Source organism: Oncorhynchus gorbuscha, linkage group LG12 (assembly GCF_021184085.1).
Source record: "Oncorhynchus gorbuscha isolate QuinsamMale2020 ecotype Even-year linkage group LG12, OgorEven_v1.0, whole genome shotgun sequence".
Taxonomy (NCBI): Eukaryota; Metazoa; Chordata; class Actinopteri; order Salmoniformes; family Salmonidae; genus Oncorhynchus; species Oncorhynchus gorbuscha.
The window spans coordinates 54,688,895-54,708,342 of NC_060184.1; the positions used below are offsets into that span (position 1 = coordinate 54,688,895).

General features: G+C 43.4%; 1 protein-coding gene across 1 annotated transcript in view; it reads left to right on the plus strand.

Annotated features, from left to right (window-relative positions):
- The first annotated feature begins 1,411 nt into the window (after positions 1-1,411).
- The window catches only part of LOC123991128 (enhancer of polycomb homolog 1-like), a 46,165-nt gene continuing 28,128 nt past the window's right edge, over positions 1,412-19,448 (plus strand). Inside the window, exons 1-9 of the mRNA XM_046292354.1 lie at positions 1,412-1,886; positions 13,117-13,276; positions 14,083-14,228; positions 14,485-14,691; positions 14,911-15,059; positions 16,681-16,837; positions 18,126-18,284; positions 18,584-18,673; positions 18,959-19,107. Coding sequence (XP_046148310.1) covers positions 1,734-1,886; positions 13,117-13,276; positions 14,083-14,228; positions 14,485-14,691; positions 14,911-15,059; positions 16,681-16,837; positions 18,126-18,284; positions 18,584-18,673; positions 18,959-19,107 — 1,370 coding nt within the window. The 5' untranslated portion in view covers positions 1,412-1,733. The remainder of the gene's footprint in view (positions 1,887-13,116; positions 13,277-14,082; positions 14,229-14,484; positions 14,692-14,910; positions 15,060-16,680; positions 16,838-18,125; positions 18,285-18,583; positions 18,674-18,958; positions 19,108-19,448) is intronic.

The window sequence follows — 19,448 nt, forward strand, 5'->3', positions numbered from 1 at the left end:
CTGTCAATCAAGGCAAGGTCATGAATGTAAGCTCCCCACCCAAGATACAATTTCTTATTCTGAGGATTTTAATAGCGTACAAATATCATGGGTTTTGGTCATAGGCTATTTTTACTTGGGAAATAGGATGACTGCAAGACCTTAAATGTTAAAACGAGGGGGTCGAAATTGTACTTCACACTGAGCCAGCTGTGTGCGAAGGTAACCACTGAAACCCTATGGAGAGAAGGGTTTGAGAGCTAGGTTGGAGCATGTGCTTTCAGGTCCAGTAGCACTCTAGGATGCAGGCCCAAACCGATCTTCTGATCACCAAATTAACTCTTAACCTTCGCGGCAAAGCATGTTTTTAAGGTTGAGCATAATGCTGCTAGCAATAATCAGGATATTTTGGATTAACCTTTACTTGTTGATACTTTCTTTGTTCTCAATTCAGATGGCACCAGTGTCTTTAAAAAATGTGTCCAGTTGCAGGTGGAACTCCGATAAACGAGGACCTTTTCTGTGTGTAACTATTTGAGTCACACTGACGCGATGTCATACCTCCTCTAAATGTGGCCGGGGGGAGCGGGCATCTTTCAGGTGGGATGGTAAACGGGTGTCCTGACTCTCTAGTCACTAAAGATCTCATGGCACTTATTGTAAGACTAGAGGTGTTAACCTCTTGTGTCCTGGCTAAATTTCCAATCTGGCCCTCATACCATCACGGTCACCTAATCATCCCTAGCTTACAATTGGCTCATTCATCCCCCTTCCTCTCCCCTGTAACTGTTCTCCATGTCGTTGCTGTAAATTATGTGATGTCAGTCAATTTACCTGGTCAAATTAGGGTTAAATAAAACATTTTTGGGGAAGATTGGTTGAAGTAGGAAATAACCAACACTGCGCAGTAATCTTAGGTTATGCCACAAGAGGGCGACATTGACTAAGAAATGGGTCTCATAAAATTAGTTCACTCATCTTTGGTGCACTGATTAGTGATTTTCTTTTCATATTTAGTTAGCAAATGATTTTCACAACCGTCTGCTGCACTTGTATACAACTATCCAACATACCATTCAAGTAGCCCATATAGAGTTCGTGCAGCGTATCATTATACAAACTGTCAGTTGCTTTAGTTTATTTTACAGTTCAAATTAAGTTATTGTATTCCAGGTTGTTGTTGTTTTGGGGGGGGGCTGCGTTTTGTGCAAACTATTAATAATCGCGCCAGGCCAGTCTGTCGCCCTGTGCTGTAGAATACTTTTTTTTTAACACACATTTACAGCAAGTGATTTCGTTCGCCAGTAGCGCGCACTGGTTTGCAGCTGCCTCTCCTAGTATGAATATTCATTCCAGGCAGTTTTTACGGTGGGAACGTGAGAGTACAACCCTTCCCCCAGCACCCCCTCCCCTGGGCTCCGCGAGCGCGCACGCGTGCAAAACCGTGTGGGAATGGCTGTTGTGTGACCGGGGGTTGGGCCGCTAGGAGCTGCTAGAGTTTGTAATGTCCGCCATGTTGGCCATGGCGTATTGAACCAGGGAGAGCGGAGCCTCGGAAAAAAGAGACCGACAGAGAGCGATCAAAACCCGGGCCTTCCCGGCTCCGTTCGCATCTCCATATACCTACCCTACTACCAATCGAACGGTTGACTTCTGGCGAACATCGCAGATCCATCCATGAGAACTCAAAGCAGTACTGTTGTGAACCTTAGGTTATCGGTTAGATTAATGCTGAATCTTACATTATAAAAAACATGAGTAAATTGTCGTTTCGGGCACGGGCGCTGGACGCTACCAAGCCTCTACCCGTCTTTCGCTGCGAGGACTTGCCAGACCTGCACGAATATGCCTCTATCAATCGGGCAGTACCGCAAATGCCAACTGGGATGGAGAAAGAGGAAGAATCGGTATGTTTTATCGCTGGCAGATTCATATTTGATATGTATTCCACATTTTCACAATATGGGGGGCGTCGCTACCTTGTCTGCGCAACTTTGCACAAAATGGCGGCCATATCGGTTTACCGTGAACACGGTAGATAGCGACGTAATTTGCGTGTTACACCTACATTTATCCGTTAATCTAATCCTAACCGTGTTTTGTTTCGAATTTGGGTTCGTTAGCCGTGTTGTGTCCACTTATTTGAAATGGAATTGTATTGGAAAGCACAAAGGGGTCACGTGATTCGTTTCGAATCCGCCATTTTGTTGACTTTCACTTTGCCAAAGACTGCTGGGGATGGGCTTTGAAGTGGTGTCCTTACCATGAATAAATACCAGGGGGAGACATTGAGTCGACATGTTTTGAATGTGCAACACATTTGGCCAGATCGCTAAAACGGACCACGTTCGTGTCTGGAAGTGTCACTAGTAGCAGTGTTGTCACGATACTCTATACCGAAACGATACCACGGCAAAAAAAGAGGGTATTCGCTGAAGTCAGAATAACCATGGATTTTATTACTTTTTTACACATTGAACAATCTTATAGTATTTTCAATTCCTTTAAAAAAATAAAACTTCATATTACTCTTACAAAAATAGATTTCTGTTTTGAAACTGCAGTACGTGTAGTAACTGGTTTTGGACGCAGTAATTACAGAATAACTACAGTGCAATGCAGATACACAGCAAAATTACTGCAGTAAAAAATGTATATATTGGAAGCAGTATTTGCTGCATTCTGCAGTGTTAATGCACTCCTTTTCTTTGTAAGGGAATATCATAAATGTTTCTTGTGCAAAACCCTATCAGAGACTCGAAGCATACAATTGAAATCTAAACTGTTTTAAAACGTAATATGATACATATTGGTTAATTTGCTCATCTATGACCTTATTGAGTCAACTGCTATACATTATACCTATTATTCATTACAGCTAAATAATTGACTGCATTAAATGAATAGTTTAGTTCCAAAATGACAACACATTGAAGCTCATTTCTGAAACTTCTATATTGCAGTAGTCTACACACCATATGATGGATTTTACACAGCATAATGATTCCCAGGGTGCAATGCTCCGCCCAGGGCTGCTGGCTGGCTAGTGGCTACTGCTAGCAAGACCAGACAAAAGCGAAGTAGTCTAAATATATTGCTGTCATAGCTAACTTGAGTGCATTTCACATTAATTTTGGAATGTAATCATATCAGGATCATGTGAATGTCAGGCTGAATATATGTTCGTGTCATTGTCACTCATGAGCACTTTACATTTAGTTGATAGTAGAATGTTACGATGCAAATTAGAGGTTGACATAGTAACAGGAATCTCTCTGACACGTTGGATTCCGGCAGGATTGGTATAGATCCTTCATTCTCATTGAAAGCAAGTCTAAGAAGCAATAGCTCTGCTCTTTCCCATTACTGTTTTTCTTTTGTAAACCAGCTTCAAACAGCTGAAAATAATGTTTTTGGTTATGGAAAAGGGTACATTGATTCTCTACACTAAACTTTGTTTTGTCACACAAACTGAAATTTTAAGTGAACTATTTTAGCAACCAGGGAAAGGGCGGTTTCTGCTTATTTTTTTAAAATTATAACATTTCCTTCAGTCAGCACACACGCTCACCTCGCACCATGTTGTAGTCATTTACTACTTTACCTTCAATGCACACGGAGATGCACACAATTACACATGTCCAATATCCAGGAGTTCATCCGACTCTTCAGTAAGTACAGGGGCTGCCGTCATTGCCAAAATCTCGTAATGTGGTTATCAACTGTGTACAGGCAACTGTCTCCTGAGCGCCGAGCAGCAAAATGGAGCAGTTGCTATGACTACTCAGAGCAGCTGTATTGCATTAGTGGAAACTGTTCATGGCATTTCTGCCGCTTTTGACCAGCAGAAATGACTTTTTCAGGTTAGGAGAATTAAAGTGGCAGGATTTGGATGAGCTAAAATTGTCCCGTCGTGACTCTTAACATCTAGCTACAATGAGGCTTGCCCAGTGAAACATTTTGATATCCACTTAATGCAATGCTGCAGAATTGGGATGGGACAGGAAAGTTATAGAACTATAGCAGTATGGGAATTTTGTTGACAGAACAGAAATACATTTTTACTCTTGTGTCAAACTAATGCAAATGTCACATGTTGAAATAGTTTGTCGTTTGCAACTTGAACCTTCCTTGCGCTGCAGTGCTTTGTAACACTTTTTGCATAGTTGTTTCGGTGGACTGGTCCTCATCTGCTCTGTAAGCAAAGTATTCCCATAGATCGCCTCTGGAGCCATTTTTGTCAACAAGCTGCAGCCGTGGATGTATGATGTTTTCGTTAGAAGCCATGCTGTCAGCATTTTCTCTCTCTTGCTTCTCAAGTGGCTTGTGCTGTCAGCTGCATGCAGAAGCACAACTCGCGAGCTTACTACTTCCCCCTTGAGAAGATTCAGACATATTACTAGCGACTCGATCCTCTCAATCTGTGTGACTTGAGACACATTTAACAGAAACGAGAAATTCTAGTACCGAACTGTTTTTCATGTTATAGTCTCAAAGGTATCTAAGTTTCGGTATACCGTGCAACACTAACTACTAGTCAATCATTTTGATTGTGAACAGAAAAATAAGCGTGCCTGTCTTTTCTAGTTCAGAAGCATGCGCATAAGCTTTTCTTAGCCATGTGTCTCAGTGACAGGAGTAGGGAGAGATGGGGTCTGTTGTTGGAAGTTTGACCATAGTCTAATACTTCATTCAAGCTGACTACAGCTGACAGAAAACAAGCATTTTAGAATCCAGTGCCAGTGTTCATAAAGCATCTGAGTAGGAGTGCTGCTAGATATTAGATAGGTAGCTATGGAATGAAGTAGCAATCTATGGGTGTAGTGAAGCCCACACTCCTCAATGTAATATAGCAAGATCTGTGTGTTCAGGCCAGGGGTTGGAACAAACATGATCTTCCAGCGCTTCGTTCTGAACAGGACCTTTGTTTTTCGTTTTGCGTTTCCGACCGGTAAAATACATTTCTAAACCCGTGCGAAACCCCACAAAGTACCGTTTTTTTTTTAGTTATTTAAGAAAAACTTGTAATCAAGTTTTTTTTTTTTACATTTAGCACATTGAATGACTTCACTGATCAGTGCTGCTCGAGCAGGTAAGCGAGTTCTTTACATGCGTGATGGACAGACAAGTGCCACCTATGTTGCAAGATGCAACTGAAATTTTGCGGTTGGAGAGCGAGTGAGTGGATTGAGGCTTGAAGCGCCGTGCATCTTATGACATGCATTATCTGACTTAGGTCAACAGAATAATACCTAGGGAGGAACTTTGAATATCCTTTGAGCTCGCTAGCTAACAAGCCTGTGTGCAGACCGGCACCAGAATTAAAAACACGTCTTACCTTTTTGTAGTTAATAAATCTAACGTGAAATGTGAACTATACCTATAGTATCCTTAACTAGCATTGGAAATGTTAATCCATTCTTCACTCTTAATTAAAAAATCTCCATCTTCTGAATCACGCTTGTAACGTAAGTACAGTAGTCTATGCTTCGGAGGGGGAGGCGCAAGTAGCCTGAACACACACCGGCAAATATTTTCAGCTTGCAGGCAGACACTGGAATATATTTGATTGACAGTGAAGGCTTTGCATAGGCGCTTTGTTTAGCGTTTTTTGGGGGGGGCTATAAAAAAAATGCCTTTAGTGTAAAATAACGTTATTAACCGGTTCCCATGCTTTTAAAATAACAGTTCTGTTCCAGGAACAGTGTGGATGACCTTTTGTTCCAGGTTACATTTATTTCTGTACCTTTAAAAAAATGTTTTTGGTTCTGTTCTGTGAACCGGTTCCACCCCCTGGTTCAGGCTGATGCTGTGTGTGCGCACATTTTTACACTGTCAGGGGGTTTGATGCAAAACAACTTTGACCCAGTTTTGGGTTATAATCCAAAACAAACCCAGTGGCCAATTTTGAGCATTGTGTTATGGTCTGAGAGACAGTGGGTTATTGCCTCTTCATGACCTCACCAGGGCATCAGAGGGGGGTGTCTTGTGCTGAGATGCCTCAGTGAACGCAAACAGAGGAAGGGACTGGGGGTGCAGTTAATTTTACTATCAGAAGAATCCCACCAGCCCCTCTGTCCTGTGCTTTCTCTGTTATGTAACTGCCTGGAGTGACAGAGACCGAGGGAAATGGTGATATGCAGCGTGGCTGCTTTACTGTCTGACCCACATTTACACCAGTGGGAACTGGATGGGGAAACCCTGGACTTGTATCCTAAATGGCACCCTATTCCCTTTATGGTGCACTACTTGTGAACAGGGCACACAGTGTTAGTGGTCAATTAGTTCATTATGTAAAGAAAATGGTGCTATTTGGGACACACTCTGGGAGCTGATTGACTTAGGCAAACTGGATGGATTGGTAGCTAGCTTCTCCTGACCAGGAACTGTCTGGTGGTTTTAAATCTGGAACGCAAAGCTTTCTGGCTGGCGGGCTATTGTGAAACCATACCGGAATCAACAGGATGCATATTTTATACCGCTCAATGTTTTATGCAGTGTTTGTGGAATTCTGAAATAATAGGAAAGTGAGGGAAACAAAGAAATTGAAAATACTGTTTGGCTGCATCTATAATGTCCATAATAACTTTTCCCTTTACTGTCCTGTATTGATTGTCATTGTCTTGTGGTGGATTTGTCTTTGTACAGTTTGTCTACTTGGTTAGTGAATGGACTGGGTTAGTAACCAAGCGATCGCTGGTTCGAATCCCGAGCCGGCATTGTGGAAAAATCTGCAGTTCTGCCCTTGTGCAAATCAGTTAAGCCCCGCACTTCTCTGATTCAGGTGGACTGGGTTGAATGCAGAAGACTCATTTCGTTGAGCAACTGTCTAGGTATCCCCTTTGAGCGCTTGGCTATTATGTCCCATGTAGTGAACAATTTCCAACCCCTGACTGCCTCGCACAGTTTGAGTTTTGTAATCCGTCAAGAGGAACATGTCAAGGACTGAGAGCTAGTGTTTCATGATCCTAAACATTATTATACCTAGCTAGGTAACATCACAGTACACACAGCCTTATACATCCCTGCTTAAATGTTGAGATGCTGCATGATTTGAGTTCAGTGCACCTGCTACTTTACTAGAATTTACTATTAGGCTACTATAGTCTGTACAGAGATCTACTTGAATACTGAGCTAGTCCTTGATCAGGCATGTGTGGGCAGTTTTAATTGAATGTAAGAAATTAATTTGGGGCTGTCACTGACTTTAAAAAAAAAATTGTCGACCAGGAGTTGTCTATTCTTTCGACCAATCGTCTGGTCAACATTTTTACACGTGTATTTCTCCATATGGACATGCCCTATATGTTTTAATAAAATCAACAATATGAAGGCTACAGCCAGATTGTCTGATGCTTCAAGCACACTGTGATTCAATAATTAAAACACAAATGACTGAGGGAGCCTAACCAGAAGGGAAAAAAACTTTCCGAACCGCATATTCTGCCATTATGTTGCCAGTAATGGCCTACACCAGGGGTCAGCAACCTTTCCCATTTGCAGTGCCAATTTATCTTACCATTTCAACCGATCTGCATGCCAGTCTTCGTATCTCAATCATTGGCATGTGGTTAATCAAAATTGTATCTAAATCTAAAGGAAAATATACATCTAAAATTAACTTCCATTGCCAACGATGTAAAAACAGCCTACATAAATTCAACAAATAAAAACATTGCAGCCTGCAGGTAGAACATACACTGTGTGGCCTGTCTGCAAGGAACTTGAAACATTTTATCAACTGTGTCAACCCCAAAAGTTAACAATCTTGCAACATAACATATAAAATGTTATGAACCCTCAGTTTCCAATGCCAGTGAGCTCCATACAGACAGCTTTGTTTGTGCAAGGATAAGTAATCAGGTAGGCCTATTTTTAAGACGTATCCACCATATCCGAGCATAATTTCTCCCCTTACACGCAGAGTGGTTATCGAAAGGGGCGAGAGCTGGAAAGATCTTTCAAATAGCCTATATTGAAGAACTATTGTCATTCTGTATTTCACCTTTATTTAACCGGGTAGGCAAGTTGAGAACAACTTATTTACAATTGCGACCTGGCCAGTTACACATGGAGTAAAACAAACATACAGTAGAAAAATAAGTCTATATACAACGTGAGCAAATGAGGTGATAAAAAAGGCCATGGTGGTGAAGTAAATGTAATACAGCAAGTAAAACACTGGAATGGTAGATTTGCAGTGGAGGAATGTGCCGCTGCAGAGAGAAGTTATGGGGTACAAAGGAGCAAAATAAATAAAATAAATGGGGGAGAGGTAGTTGTTTGGACCAAGTTATAGATGGGCTATGTACAGGAGCTGTAATCTGTGAGCTGCTGTGACAGCTGGTGCTTAAAGCTAGTGAGGGAGATAATTGTTTCCAGTTTCAGAGATTTTTGTAGTTTGTTCCAGTTATTGGCAGCAGAGAACTGGAAGGAGAGGCGGCCAAAGGGAGAATTGGTTTTGGGGGTGACCAGAGAGATATAGCTGCTGGAGCGCATGCTACAGGTCGGTGCTGCTATGGTGACCAGCGAGCTGAGATGAGGGGACCTTACCTGGCAGGGTCTTGTAGATGACCTGGAGCCAGTGGGCTTGGAGGCGAGTATGAAGCGAGGGCCAGTCAACGAGAGCTTACAGGTCGCAATGGTGGGTAGTATATGGGGCTTTGGTGACAAAACAGATGGCACTGTGATAGACTACATCCAATTTATTCAGTAGGGTATTGGAGACTATTTTGTAAATGACATCGCCGAAGTCGAGGTAGAATCGGTAGAATGATCAGTTTTACGAGGGTATGTTTGGCAGCATGAGTGAAGGATGCTTTGATGCGAAATAGGAAGCCAATTCTAGATTTAACTTTGGATTGGAGATGTTTTATGTGAGTCTGGAAGGAGAGTTTACAGTCTAACCAGACACCTAGGTATTTTTACTTGTCCACATATTCTAAGTCAGAACCGTCCACAGTAGTGATGTTGGATGGGCGGGCAGGTGCAGGCAGTTTCCGCCTAAAGACACCCTAATCTAACTGCCTGTATCTCAGGCCCAGAGGCAAGGATATGCATATTATTGGTATCATTTGAAAGGAAACACTGAATTTTGTGGAAATGTGAATTGAATGTAGAAGAATATAACACAATAGTAGGTCTGGTAGAAGAAAACACAAAGAAATAAACATGCGTTTTCTGTTTTTTTTATTGTTGCTGCATCTTTCAAATGACCAAGAACAGCCAAACCTACAGATAGGATGCTGTGGATGAAGAACATAAGATGGCAACAATAGTTGAGCAAAGTTTGACAGAACTTCAAAAATTAGCGAGCTACATGACATGAAGGCACCCAGGTGTCCCACACAGATGTACCCAAGTGGCCGAATTGGTGCAGTGATACATTTTGAAGGAAAAAACTATATACAAAATACATAAATGCCCCCCCCCCAAAAAAAAGATTAAAACAAACCATTAACAAGGGTAACTATTTACATATTTTCTATTTACAATATTGTGAAGACCCTCAGTCTTCTACACAATATTGTGCTGCTGGTGCCATGGTCCATAGCAGTCTCTTTCTGCTGTAAAGCAAAGGCTTGCTGAACAGGTGGTGCAGGTGATGGGGTATTTCCTGTGACAACTGGCACAACGACGTCTCCCTACTGTGCCCTTTGTGCCCTGAGGCACATTCATGCCTGCTGAGATTAATCTGTGCATGTGAACACCACTGGTTGGAGCAGAAGGGACAGAGGTAGAGGGGACAGAGGTAGAGGGGACAGAAGGTGCTACAGTGGACTTGCTGTAGCTAGCAAGCTCCTGGATGAGCAGCTCCTGCATGGCATCCTCGCCATGCAGAAACATGTCCTCCGCCTGGGTGTCAACTAGCTTCGCTGAAAGATTAATCTTCCCGAAGCAACTTGGTTTCGCTGTATCTATTTCCTTTATAATTTGGGTTAAATCTGTATACCTAGACTTTGTTTTAGCTTTTCCTGATTTATTTGCCACATTTTATATATATAAACTTGTTTTAAATGCTATTGAATATGTACTGCTATGCGTAACACCCGTGGCTCCGTCAAGTAGGATTTGCAATTGTGAATGAACCTCTTTTTTTACCCCAGAGTTTACGACACAGGCTGGTCTTCAAACGTATAACCATTACATATTGCCGTTTACCTCAGCTCATTGGCTATCTTCAAAGCTAGATTTCAAGATGATCATTGGGCCAAAATACAGTCAACCGAAGTTCAAAGTTGAATAAGACGGAAATCAGGACGCAAGTGGTTTACAAATGTTTTGTTAGGCTATAAAAATGGATTTTTATCAAACAAAACGAACATTCACTGTGTAGTTAGGACACTTGGCTTTGCCACCAGAGGAAGATCTTCAATGGTAAGCTTGGTTGGAAAATGCTAGTAATACTTGTGTGTGTGGGGCACCGTCCTCAGAAAATAGCATGTTTGCTTTCGTAGTAACGGCTTTTTGAAATCTGACACAGCGGCTGGATTAATAAGACGTTCATCTTTTAAATGATGTAAGATGCATGTATTTACAAGAATGTTTACTATAACAAATGATGTATTTAGAATGTTAGCTCTCGGCAGTTTCACCGGATGTTGGCCTGGTGGGACGTTAGCGTCTCACCTACCCTAGAGGGGTTAAGAGCAATTGGAGGCCACGGAAGGAGAGTTGTATGGCATTGAAGCTTGTCTGGAGGGTTTTTAGTGTCCAAAGAAGGGCCAGAAGTATACTGAATGGTGTCCTCTGCGTAGAAGTGGATCAGAAACTCACCAGCAGGAAGAGCGACATAATTGATGTATACAGAGAAGAGTCAGTCAAAGAATTGAAGCTTGAGGCACCCCCATAGAGACTGCCAGAGGTCCAGACAGCAGACCCTCCGATTTAACACACTGAACTCTATCAGAGACGTAGTTGGTGAACCAGGCGAGGCAATCATTTGAGAAACCAAGGCTATCGAGTCTGCCGATGAGGATGTGGTGATTGACAGTCGAAAGCCTTGGCCAGATCAATGAATACGGCTGCACAGTATTTTTTCTTATCGATTGCAGTTAAGATATCGTTTAGGACCTTGAGCGTGGCTGAGGTGCACCCATGACCAGCTCTGAAACCAGATTGCATAGCGGAGGAGGTATGGTGGGATTCTAAATGGTCGGTAATCTGTTTGTTGACTTGGCTTTCGAAGACCTTAGAAAGGCAGGGTAGGATAGATATGGGTTACATTGGCGTGTTACGTTCAGTAGTTCCAAAACATGCAGTGATATTGCAGAGAGCCACATGAATTCACAGAAATACTCATTTTAAATGTCGATGAAAATACTATTTTTTGACATGGAAATATAGATACACTTCTCCTTAAATGCAACCGCTGTGTCAGATTTGATTTTTTTTTTTTTACGGAAAAAGCATAATCTGAGAACGGCATTCAGAGCCCAAACCAGCCAGAGAAATATCCGCCATGTTCGGTAGTCAACCGTATTCATAAATAGCATTATAAATATTCACTTACCTTTGATCTTCATCAGAATGCACTCCCAGCAATCGCAGTTCCACAATAAAAGCTTGTTTTGTTCGATAATGTCCATTTATGTCTAATTGCTTCTTTTGTTAGGGCGTTTGGTAAACAAATCCAAATGCGTGACCTGGTCCATTCGGACGAAACGTTCAAAAAGTTATATTACAGGTCGAAGAAACTTGTCAAACTAAGTATGAAATCAATCTTTAGGATGTTTTTATCATAAAAGTTCAATGTTCCAACCGGAGAATTGTCTTTTGAAAAGCAATGGAACGACAGCTACCGCTCGTGACTGAGAACGAGGCTGTAGGCAGACCACTGACTCAAAGAACTCCCATCCGGTCCCACATCACATGAGAAGCCCGAAACAACGTCCTAAAGACGGTTGACTTCTAGTGGAAGCCTTAGGAAGTGCAACATAACCAATATCCCACTGTGTATTCAATAGGGGTGAGTTCAAAAACTACAAACCTCAGATTTACCACTTTTCTCAAGTTTTTGCCTGCCATATGAGTTCTGTTATACTCACAGACATCATTCAAACAGTTTTAGAAACTTCCGTGTTTTCTATCCAATACTAAAACTAATATGTATATATTAGCATCTGGGACTGAGTAGGAGGCTGTTCACTCTGGGCACGCTATTCATCCAGAAGTGAAAATGCTGCCCCCTATCCCAAATAAGTTAATGATCCCGTTTAAACGTTCACGCCCCTAATGGCCACAGTGCTTAAAATAAAATAGACTACGGAGATGGTATATTAAATAGAAAATGTTAAAGCAGGAATGCATCTAGTCATTTTGATGTGAAACACAAACCAGTGATGGTCATGCATTCTGGGCTGCTATAGGTTGCTATAGTTTACTGTCAAAATAGGGCTCCAGAATTTGTACAATTTTTTTTTTTTGCTGAATGGGTAACCTTTTGCCTACAAGTTTTTGTGCACAAGCTTATAGGCTAATTCATTTGGGCCTAACTTAGGGTGTGGAAACTATAAAAACAGAGGTTGCTAACTGTAAATATTGCTGATAGGTAGCCCTGTAATTTATGAATCTAACAGCAAAGTTAATGTCCTAAACCTTCCAGTCATAGGCTAAGTAAAGGGCACAGGTGGAGGGAAAGAGTGTCAGCCACAGCAGCCGGTCTTGGTAAAATGGGCAAGTTTGTCACTTTCATAGCAGGAATCAATGCACTTTACTTAAGGTGTACCTTTTTTAGCCTCACAAAAAGTAGGACGTTTTAGGTGTGGTGACCAGCTAGAATTTGCAACTTGCAATGATCCGACCAATAAATGTTTTTACTCCCACAGCCAAGTCAAATGGTCGCAAAATACGACTCAATGGGCAGCCTGGAGCCCTGCTACACAGTGAGACTGCTTCATGTTTGACTCCTTTCACATAAGGGTGCAAACTCCTGTTTTTAACGGTGTCAGTCAGTGTGCTATGTGGTTTACATTTCACCGAAGCGATGTTGCTTTGTTAATGTAGCTGGCCTCCAGACTAACCTTGTTTAATGTTTTCCTTGTATGTCATTGCACCTCACCAAAAGCACGGTTGTTGATGATGTAGGCCTAATGACTGACTCTATGACCTCTCCTTTGTTATATTCCTTCCTCACAGGAGCACCATCTCCAGCGGGCCATATCTGCACAGCAGGTGTACGGGGAGAAACGGGACAACATGGTCATCCCCGTCCCCGAAGCAGGGAGCAACATCGCCTACTATGAGTCCCTCTACCCCGGGGACTTCAAGATGCCAAAGCAGCTCATTCACATACAGCGTGAGGACTATTACTATTCATGTATCCTGTCTGTATTTCTCCTGTGCGTCTGTCTTTCTCCTGTGTGTCTCTGCCGCGCCTATCTGTCTGCAGTCAGTCGGCAGATGTTTGTTTTTCTTGTCTTGAGTGTGTCTGCTGGTTTTCCTGTGTGTGCGCATACTGCAGTTTGTTTTTGTGTTCATGCTGCTGCGTGTTCATGCTGCTGCGTGTTCATGCTGCTGCGTGTTCATGCTGCTGCGTGTTCATGCTGCTGCGTGTGTGTGTGCTCTGTCTGAGGTATGTTTAAGTGATTGTGTCAGCCCCTGGGGTGTCTCTAATAGCAGCAGTGTGATCTCAGACATGTCCTGCTGTCTGAAAGCATTTGAGCTCACTCACCCACACACACAATCACACAGGCTGCGGCGGGGGGAGAGTGGGGCACTCTGTCTGTCGGTCTGGATACTCAGTAAGCCCAGGGGACCCCCTCTCAGCCCCAGTTTACAAACACTCCTGTCTGCACAGGACTTTCATGTAGAACCAGATATATAAAGGGATGGCAGGCTTTTTGCAAGCTTAGCGTATTTCTGGAGTTGGCAGTATTATCCTGCTGATTGTGGGCAAAAAATAGAGACGTGTTTTTTCAGAATTCCCATTTATAATCTTTCTTTAACACCTATTCACTATAAAGTACACTACTTTTGACCAGGGCCCTTAGTGCACTACCTTTGACCAGAGAGCTATGTAGGGTGCCATTTGGCAAGCACTCTAAAAGTACTGCAAAGTGTTGTTGGCGTTATTTCTTACTTCAACCCGGTTCTCTATCACAGCTTTCAGTTTGGATACAGAGCAGCCGGACTACGACCTGGATTCAGAGGACGAGGCATTTGTGAATAAGCTGAAGAAGAAGATGGAGATCACCTCTCTGCAATTTGAGGAGATGATTGACCGGCTGGAGAAAGGCAGTGGCACACAGGTACTTTAACCACACCACAATGGTCAAGGCATTTCTTAGTCCAGTGTTAGGACATAGGCCAGTGTTTCTCAAACCTCTCCTTGTGTACCCCAAGCCGTTCTGCCTATTTGGTCAAATAAGTGGAATGGCTAGGGGTCATTAAGGAGAAGTTTGGGAAGTACGTTTGTCGGCTGTAGGTGTTCATGATTAGTCTAGGTGGTTTATTGAGTACTAGAAAGAACAGTGTGACTAAATGTGTGTTGCCTCCTCTCCTCAGCTGGTGAGCCTGCAGGAGGCCAAGCTGCTGCTGAAGGAGGATGACGAGCTGATCAAGGAGGTGTTTGACTACTGGACGAGGAAGCGAAAAAACTGTAAGAGTAGCTCACTCATCCCCACTGTGAAGCAGGAGAAGAGAGACGGATCCAGCACCTCAGACCCCTACGTGGCCTTCCGCAGGAGGACTGAGAAGATGCAGACCAGAAAGGTGAGGCTTGGAGGCCAGTTCCCACAACAGGGTCTTTAAAGACCATGCCATGACCCAGACACAATTCTGGACTTCGCTGTAACCTAGAGCTAGTTTCCTAGGGCCTGCATTGGGCATACATTTTAGTTCAAGAAATCTGGGTCCAGGAAACTGGCCTACAAAGTAAAGTAAGGAGAGAATCTTGTTTACTTACATGTGCCTCCATAAATCGATCTTTAGAACCGTAAGAACGACGAGGCTGGGTATGAGAAGATGCTGAAGCTGCGGAGGGACCTGAGCCGAGCCGTCACCATCCTGGAGATGATCAAGAGGAGGGAGAAGAGCAAGCGGGAGCTGCTACACCTCACCCTGGAGATCGTAGAGAAGAGGTGAGAAAGGCCTTCAAAGCTTGTTTTTTTCCTCTGGTTTCTCACTGGGTTTTGGACCTTAAACAACTTTATTTGTCTCAGTTACTAACAAGGCTTTAGAATGCTATTTGCTGTGGGTATAAATGATTGGTCCCCAAAATCAAAGAAACAGTTGCTTTCTCCTTGTTTGCAGGTTAATGACTGTCTGCAGCTGTTAGTTTTCAGGCTGATTACACACCTGCCATTTTGGTTCTGTGAATTGGGTAGTAGCCTGTGGATATAAACCTGCTGTTTGTTAACCCAAGGAGCCTCCTTTGGGAGTCAAGGCAGGCTGGGTATGCATCCCAAATTGCACCCTATTCCCAATATAGTACACTATGGGCCCCGGTCAAAAGTTGTACACTATAATAGGCCAGTGATCATCAACTAAATTCAGCTGCGGATCGATTTTCTTTTGAGTGGGTGGTCAGGGGGTCGGAACATAATTACAAATAATTGGTGGACTGAAAATTGACCGCAAGAAGTTAAAACGGATATAATATTTGACTAAAACGTAATTATTTCAAACCTTGCTTACATTTGTAAATAATCACATCTATTTTATGTGTGGGAATACTTAAGAACAAATTTCCAAAATTCAAATAACTTTTTTGTCATGTCTTTTGCTCAGCAAACTTGGGATGCCAAATAAAATCACCTGCGGGCTCCAGTTGGGGAACCCTGATGTAGGAAAGAGTGCCATTTGGGACAAAACCTGTATGATGGGTATTAGCAGAGTAGACCAAGGCCATGTATTTATTTTTATGGAGTCAGGCTTTGCTGCTCATGTTAATTGGGGGCATCATTCAGTGCTCTTTTTTGCATGCATTATCAATTAGAATTCACCTTATTTGTGCAGTAAGGTCAAAGCAATGAGCTCATTCACTTTTACTCAATACACTGGCCATAAAAAAATGGTTTTGTCAATACATAATAGAATAAGCTGGGCTTATTGTTGGTTAGTTGCATTTATCTCTTCATTTGTTTTTTGGGGGGGTTGCTGTTCCCTTGTGGGGCACATTGTGTCCCAAATAGCACCCTATTCCCTGCAAAGTGCACTACTTTTGACCAGGGCCCTATGGACCTGATCAAAAGTAGTGCACAATGCAGGTTGCCATTTGGGAATCGCATTTCCAAACATGACATATCAGAATGGGATTAGATTCCATCTGAAAGTAGATGTCACTGCAAGTTTAGATTTTCCTTCTTACCTTGAGTGCTTTTGATTTGTAGTGACATTTCAATTTCCGCCTGTTATCAGCCTGCCCTGCGCTAGAGTCTGCATCCTGATGGTTTTATTTTTACTCACACAGTTGGATTGGCGTATTGTTCTATGATGGAAGATGTTTTGCCCTTGTATAGCAGAGACCCAGGTGGCAAACTTCCTTCACTACTTTTCGCAGTATTTTCTCTGATTTCAGAAATGGTATCGCCTGCTCACATCCAGTAACTTGCCTGTGCAAAGTACAAAAAGTACTTATGAAAGACTCATGGTTAGGCAGCACACTGCTGAATGCTCCTGCAGTTTAATTGTGCAATGTTTTGACCTAAAAAGGTATTTCTCCAATAACCCTCACCCCCTCTTCCTCTGTGTCCTCCCTAGGAACGGCATGCCTGACTACGGAAGTGAAGTTATGGCAGAGGCCCTGGCCCAGAGGGCCCTGGTAAAGCCCGTCTACACGATACCCATCATTCCCCTCTCCAACAGCAACCAGTACCGCCACCAAGACCACATGGACATGAAGGAGTACAAAACTAAAGTAAGAAACACATATCAAATCACATTTTATTTGTCACATACGCTGAATACAACAGTTGTAGACCTTAACGTGAAATGCTTACTTACTACAAGCCCTTAACCAACAATACAGCTCAAGAAATGGAGTTAATAAAATATTTACTAAATAAACAAAAATCTAATCAATCTAAAAGTAACACAATACATTTACATAACAAGGTTATATACAGGGGGTACCGGTACCGAGTCAATGTGCGGTGGTACAGGTTAGTTAAGATAATTAGCTGTTTTATTGATAAGGAGATGGGACACTATTATGGTAGCTTCAAGAACGTCTTTACTAAGATAACACCGGATATGTTACGCAGCATTATGGGTACTGTAGTAAATCATGCTACAGCTTTCGTGACTTATTTAGCTAGCACTACTATGGGTGCCATTGGGGGGACAGATCCTTGTCATTATGACTATTGAGCAGTCAATCAACGCTGGGCGATGAGTGACTCTCCTATTGTTTATCCCCACCCTCATCTATTGATGTAACTGTGTCCCTCCACACCCCACTTTGCTTTCATTCCTTCCATTGATTTAACTGATGCCCCCCCCGTACTGTAGCCTTACTCCCCTACCTCTTCCCTGCTTGTGTTTCTAGTTCAGACAATGCAGTAATATCCAACAACCTAACAATTTCACAACAATTACCTTATACACACACGTGTAAAGGAATTAATAAGAATATGTACATAAAAAAATATATGAATTAGTGATGGTATAGTATGGCAAAGGCAAGACTAACCTCTACTAGTGGTATGGAGGAGTGTGTTCAGTCAGGGGGGGGCTGAGGTGCGGGGTCTGCTCTTTGGGAAGGCAGGGAGGGGTGGAGTGTGTTGTGGTCAGTGGGTTGGGGTGGGGGGGGGGGACACGATCTGTCTGGGCAGAAGCATCTGGTGCATGCCTCCGTGCCTTGCCTCATCTGGATACCAATGACTCACTGTTCTGTTTCTGAATGGCACCACCTCCATATGAAATGCTACAGAGCTCGGAATACCTTTTTGTAGCACAGCCTCTCTATCCTTCATAGGACTTGCTATATATGTTTGTTCATTTATTGAATAGGACAGAGGTAGAGAGGAAATATGGAGGATGGCGTGTGTTGAAATAGCAGTGGGACGGATTCAAACCCTGCTGCAGCGGTATATGTGACCTGGAGGCAGCGGCTTCGACCGCGAGACCAAACTAGGCACGCTCTGAATCCCTTTGATAATGTAGACCCCTGTGTAACAGTTTTCCTTTTCTGCTCCTCCTTCCAGCCGGAGAAGACTGAGGTGGTCAGAACGAAGAGGAAGTACGAGAAGAAGCCTAAGATCCCCCCTCTCTCTGCACCCCAACACTCTGGCCCCTCTGTGTTCAACCCCAAGGACCTCAACCAGTATGACTTCCCCAGCTCTGACGATGAACCCTTCTCACAGGTAAACTCATAAATAACTCCGGTGGTGGTGAAGTTTGCGTCGTAAATGGTACCCTATTTCCTATTTAGTGCACCACTTCATGGGCCCTGGTCAGAAGTAGGGCAACTGTATAGGTAATAGGGTGCCATTTGGGGTGCAGATAATGATGGTGGTGATGTTTATCGGTCTATTTGTTGTAGCAGCGGCAGTAGCAGTTGGATATCTGATTGCAATCATGGCTGTTGTCTTGAGTAGCCAGCCCCATTTGTTATTGTCTCTGGCTCTTGTCGTAACTCCCCCCCCCCCCGGTGTTTGTTTAGATCCATTCAGGTTCCTCGGAGGCAGAGGAGGAGAATGACCCAGATGGCTGCTTTGCGTTCCGGAGGAAGGCCGGCTGTCAGTACTACGCTGTGAGTAGAGTAGCTCCTGTGACTCCGCTGCTCTATTTATAGCCCATACGCTGCTCTTTCGGCCAGCCACACACACAGCCAGGGCTGCCGCTTTTTTCTCTTCCACGCTCTGCTGACCACATCAACGCCTTACTGACGGAGCCTTCCCGCTTTGTCTCTTCTCTCTCCTCCCTCCCCTCTCTTCACCCTTTTTCTATTTTCTTCTCTCTATTGCTCTCTCTCCCCCCCCCCATTCTATCTTGCCATCTCCCTCGCGCTCTCTCTGTCCCTCTCTCCCTCCCTCAGTCTCGTCTGGACCAGAGTGGTAACTGGCCGTGGGTCAGCCCCTCTGGGGGCGGTTTGGGTGAACCTCACTTCCGCTACTGCCTCACGTCCCTGACGGTGCCCCGGCGCTGCGTAGGGTTGGCAAGGCGACGTACGGGCAGAGGGGGCAGGTGAGTTCAGACGCCCTTACTGCTGCCTAGGGTTGTGTCCCAAATGGCACCCTATTCCCTATGTAGCCTACTACTTTTGGGCTCTGGTCAATAGGAAATAGGGTGCCGTTTGGGACACATCCCAAATCTCGCCTTGAGGCTCTACTAGCCTGTTGTAGTAGCTGTTCATTAAACAGGGGATCCTATTTCTGTGCTGGATGTCATTGAGGAGATTAAGTTGGCAAGTGGTGACAGTTTCTGACACTCACTGCAACACACACACACCGATTGGAAACAACTATCAGGTCTTTGAGGAAGGCTAGAACTATACTACTCTCATAGTGTGACATGCAATTACAGCT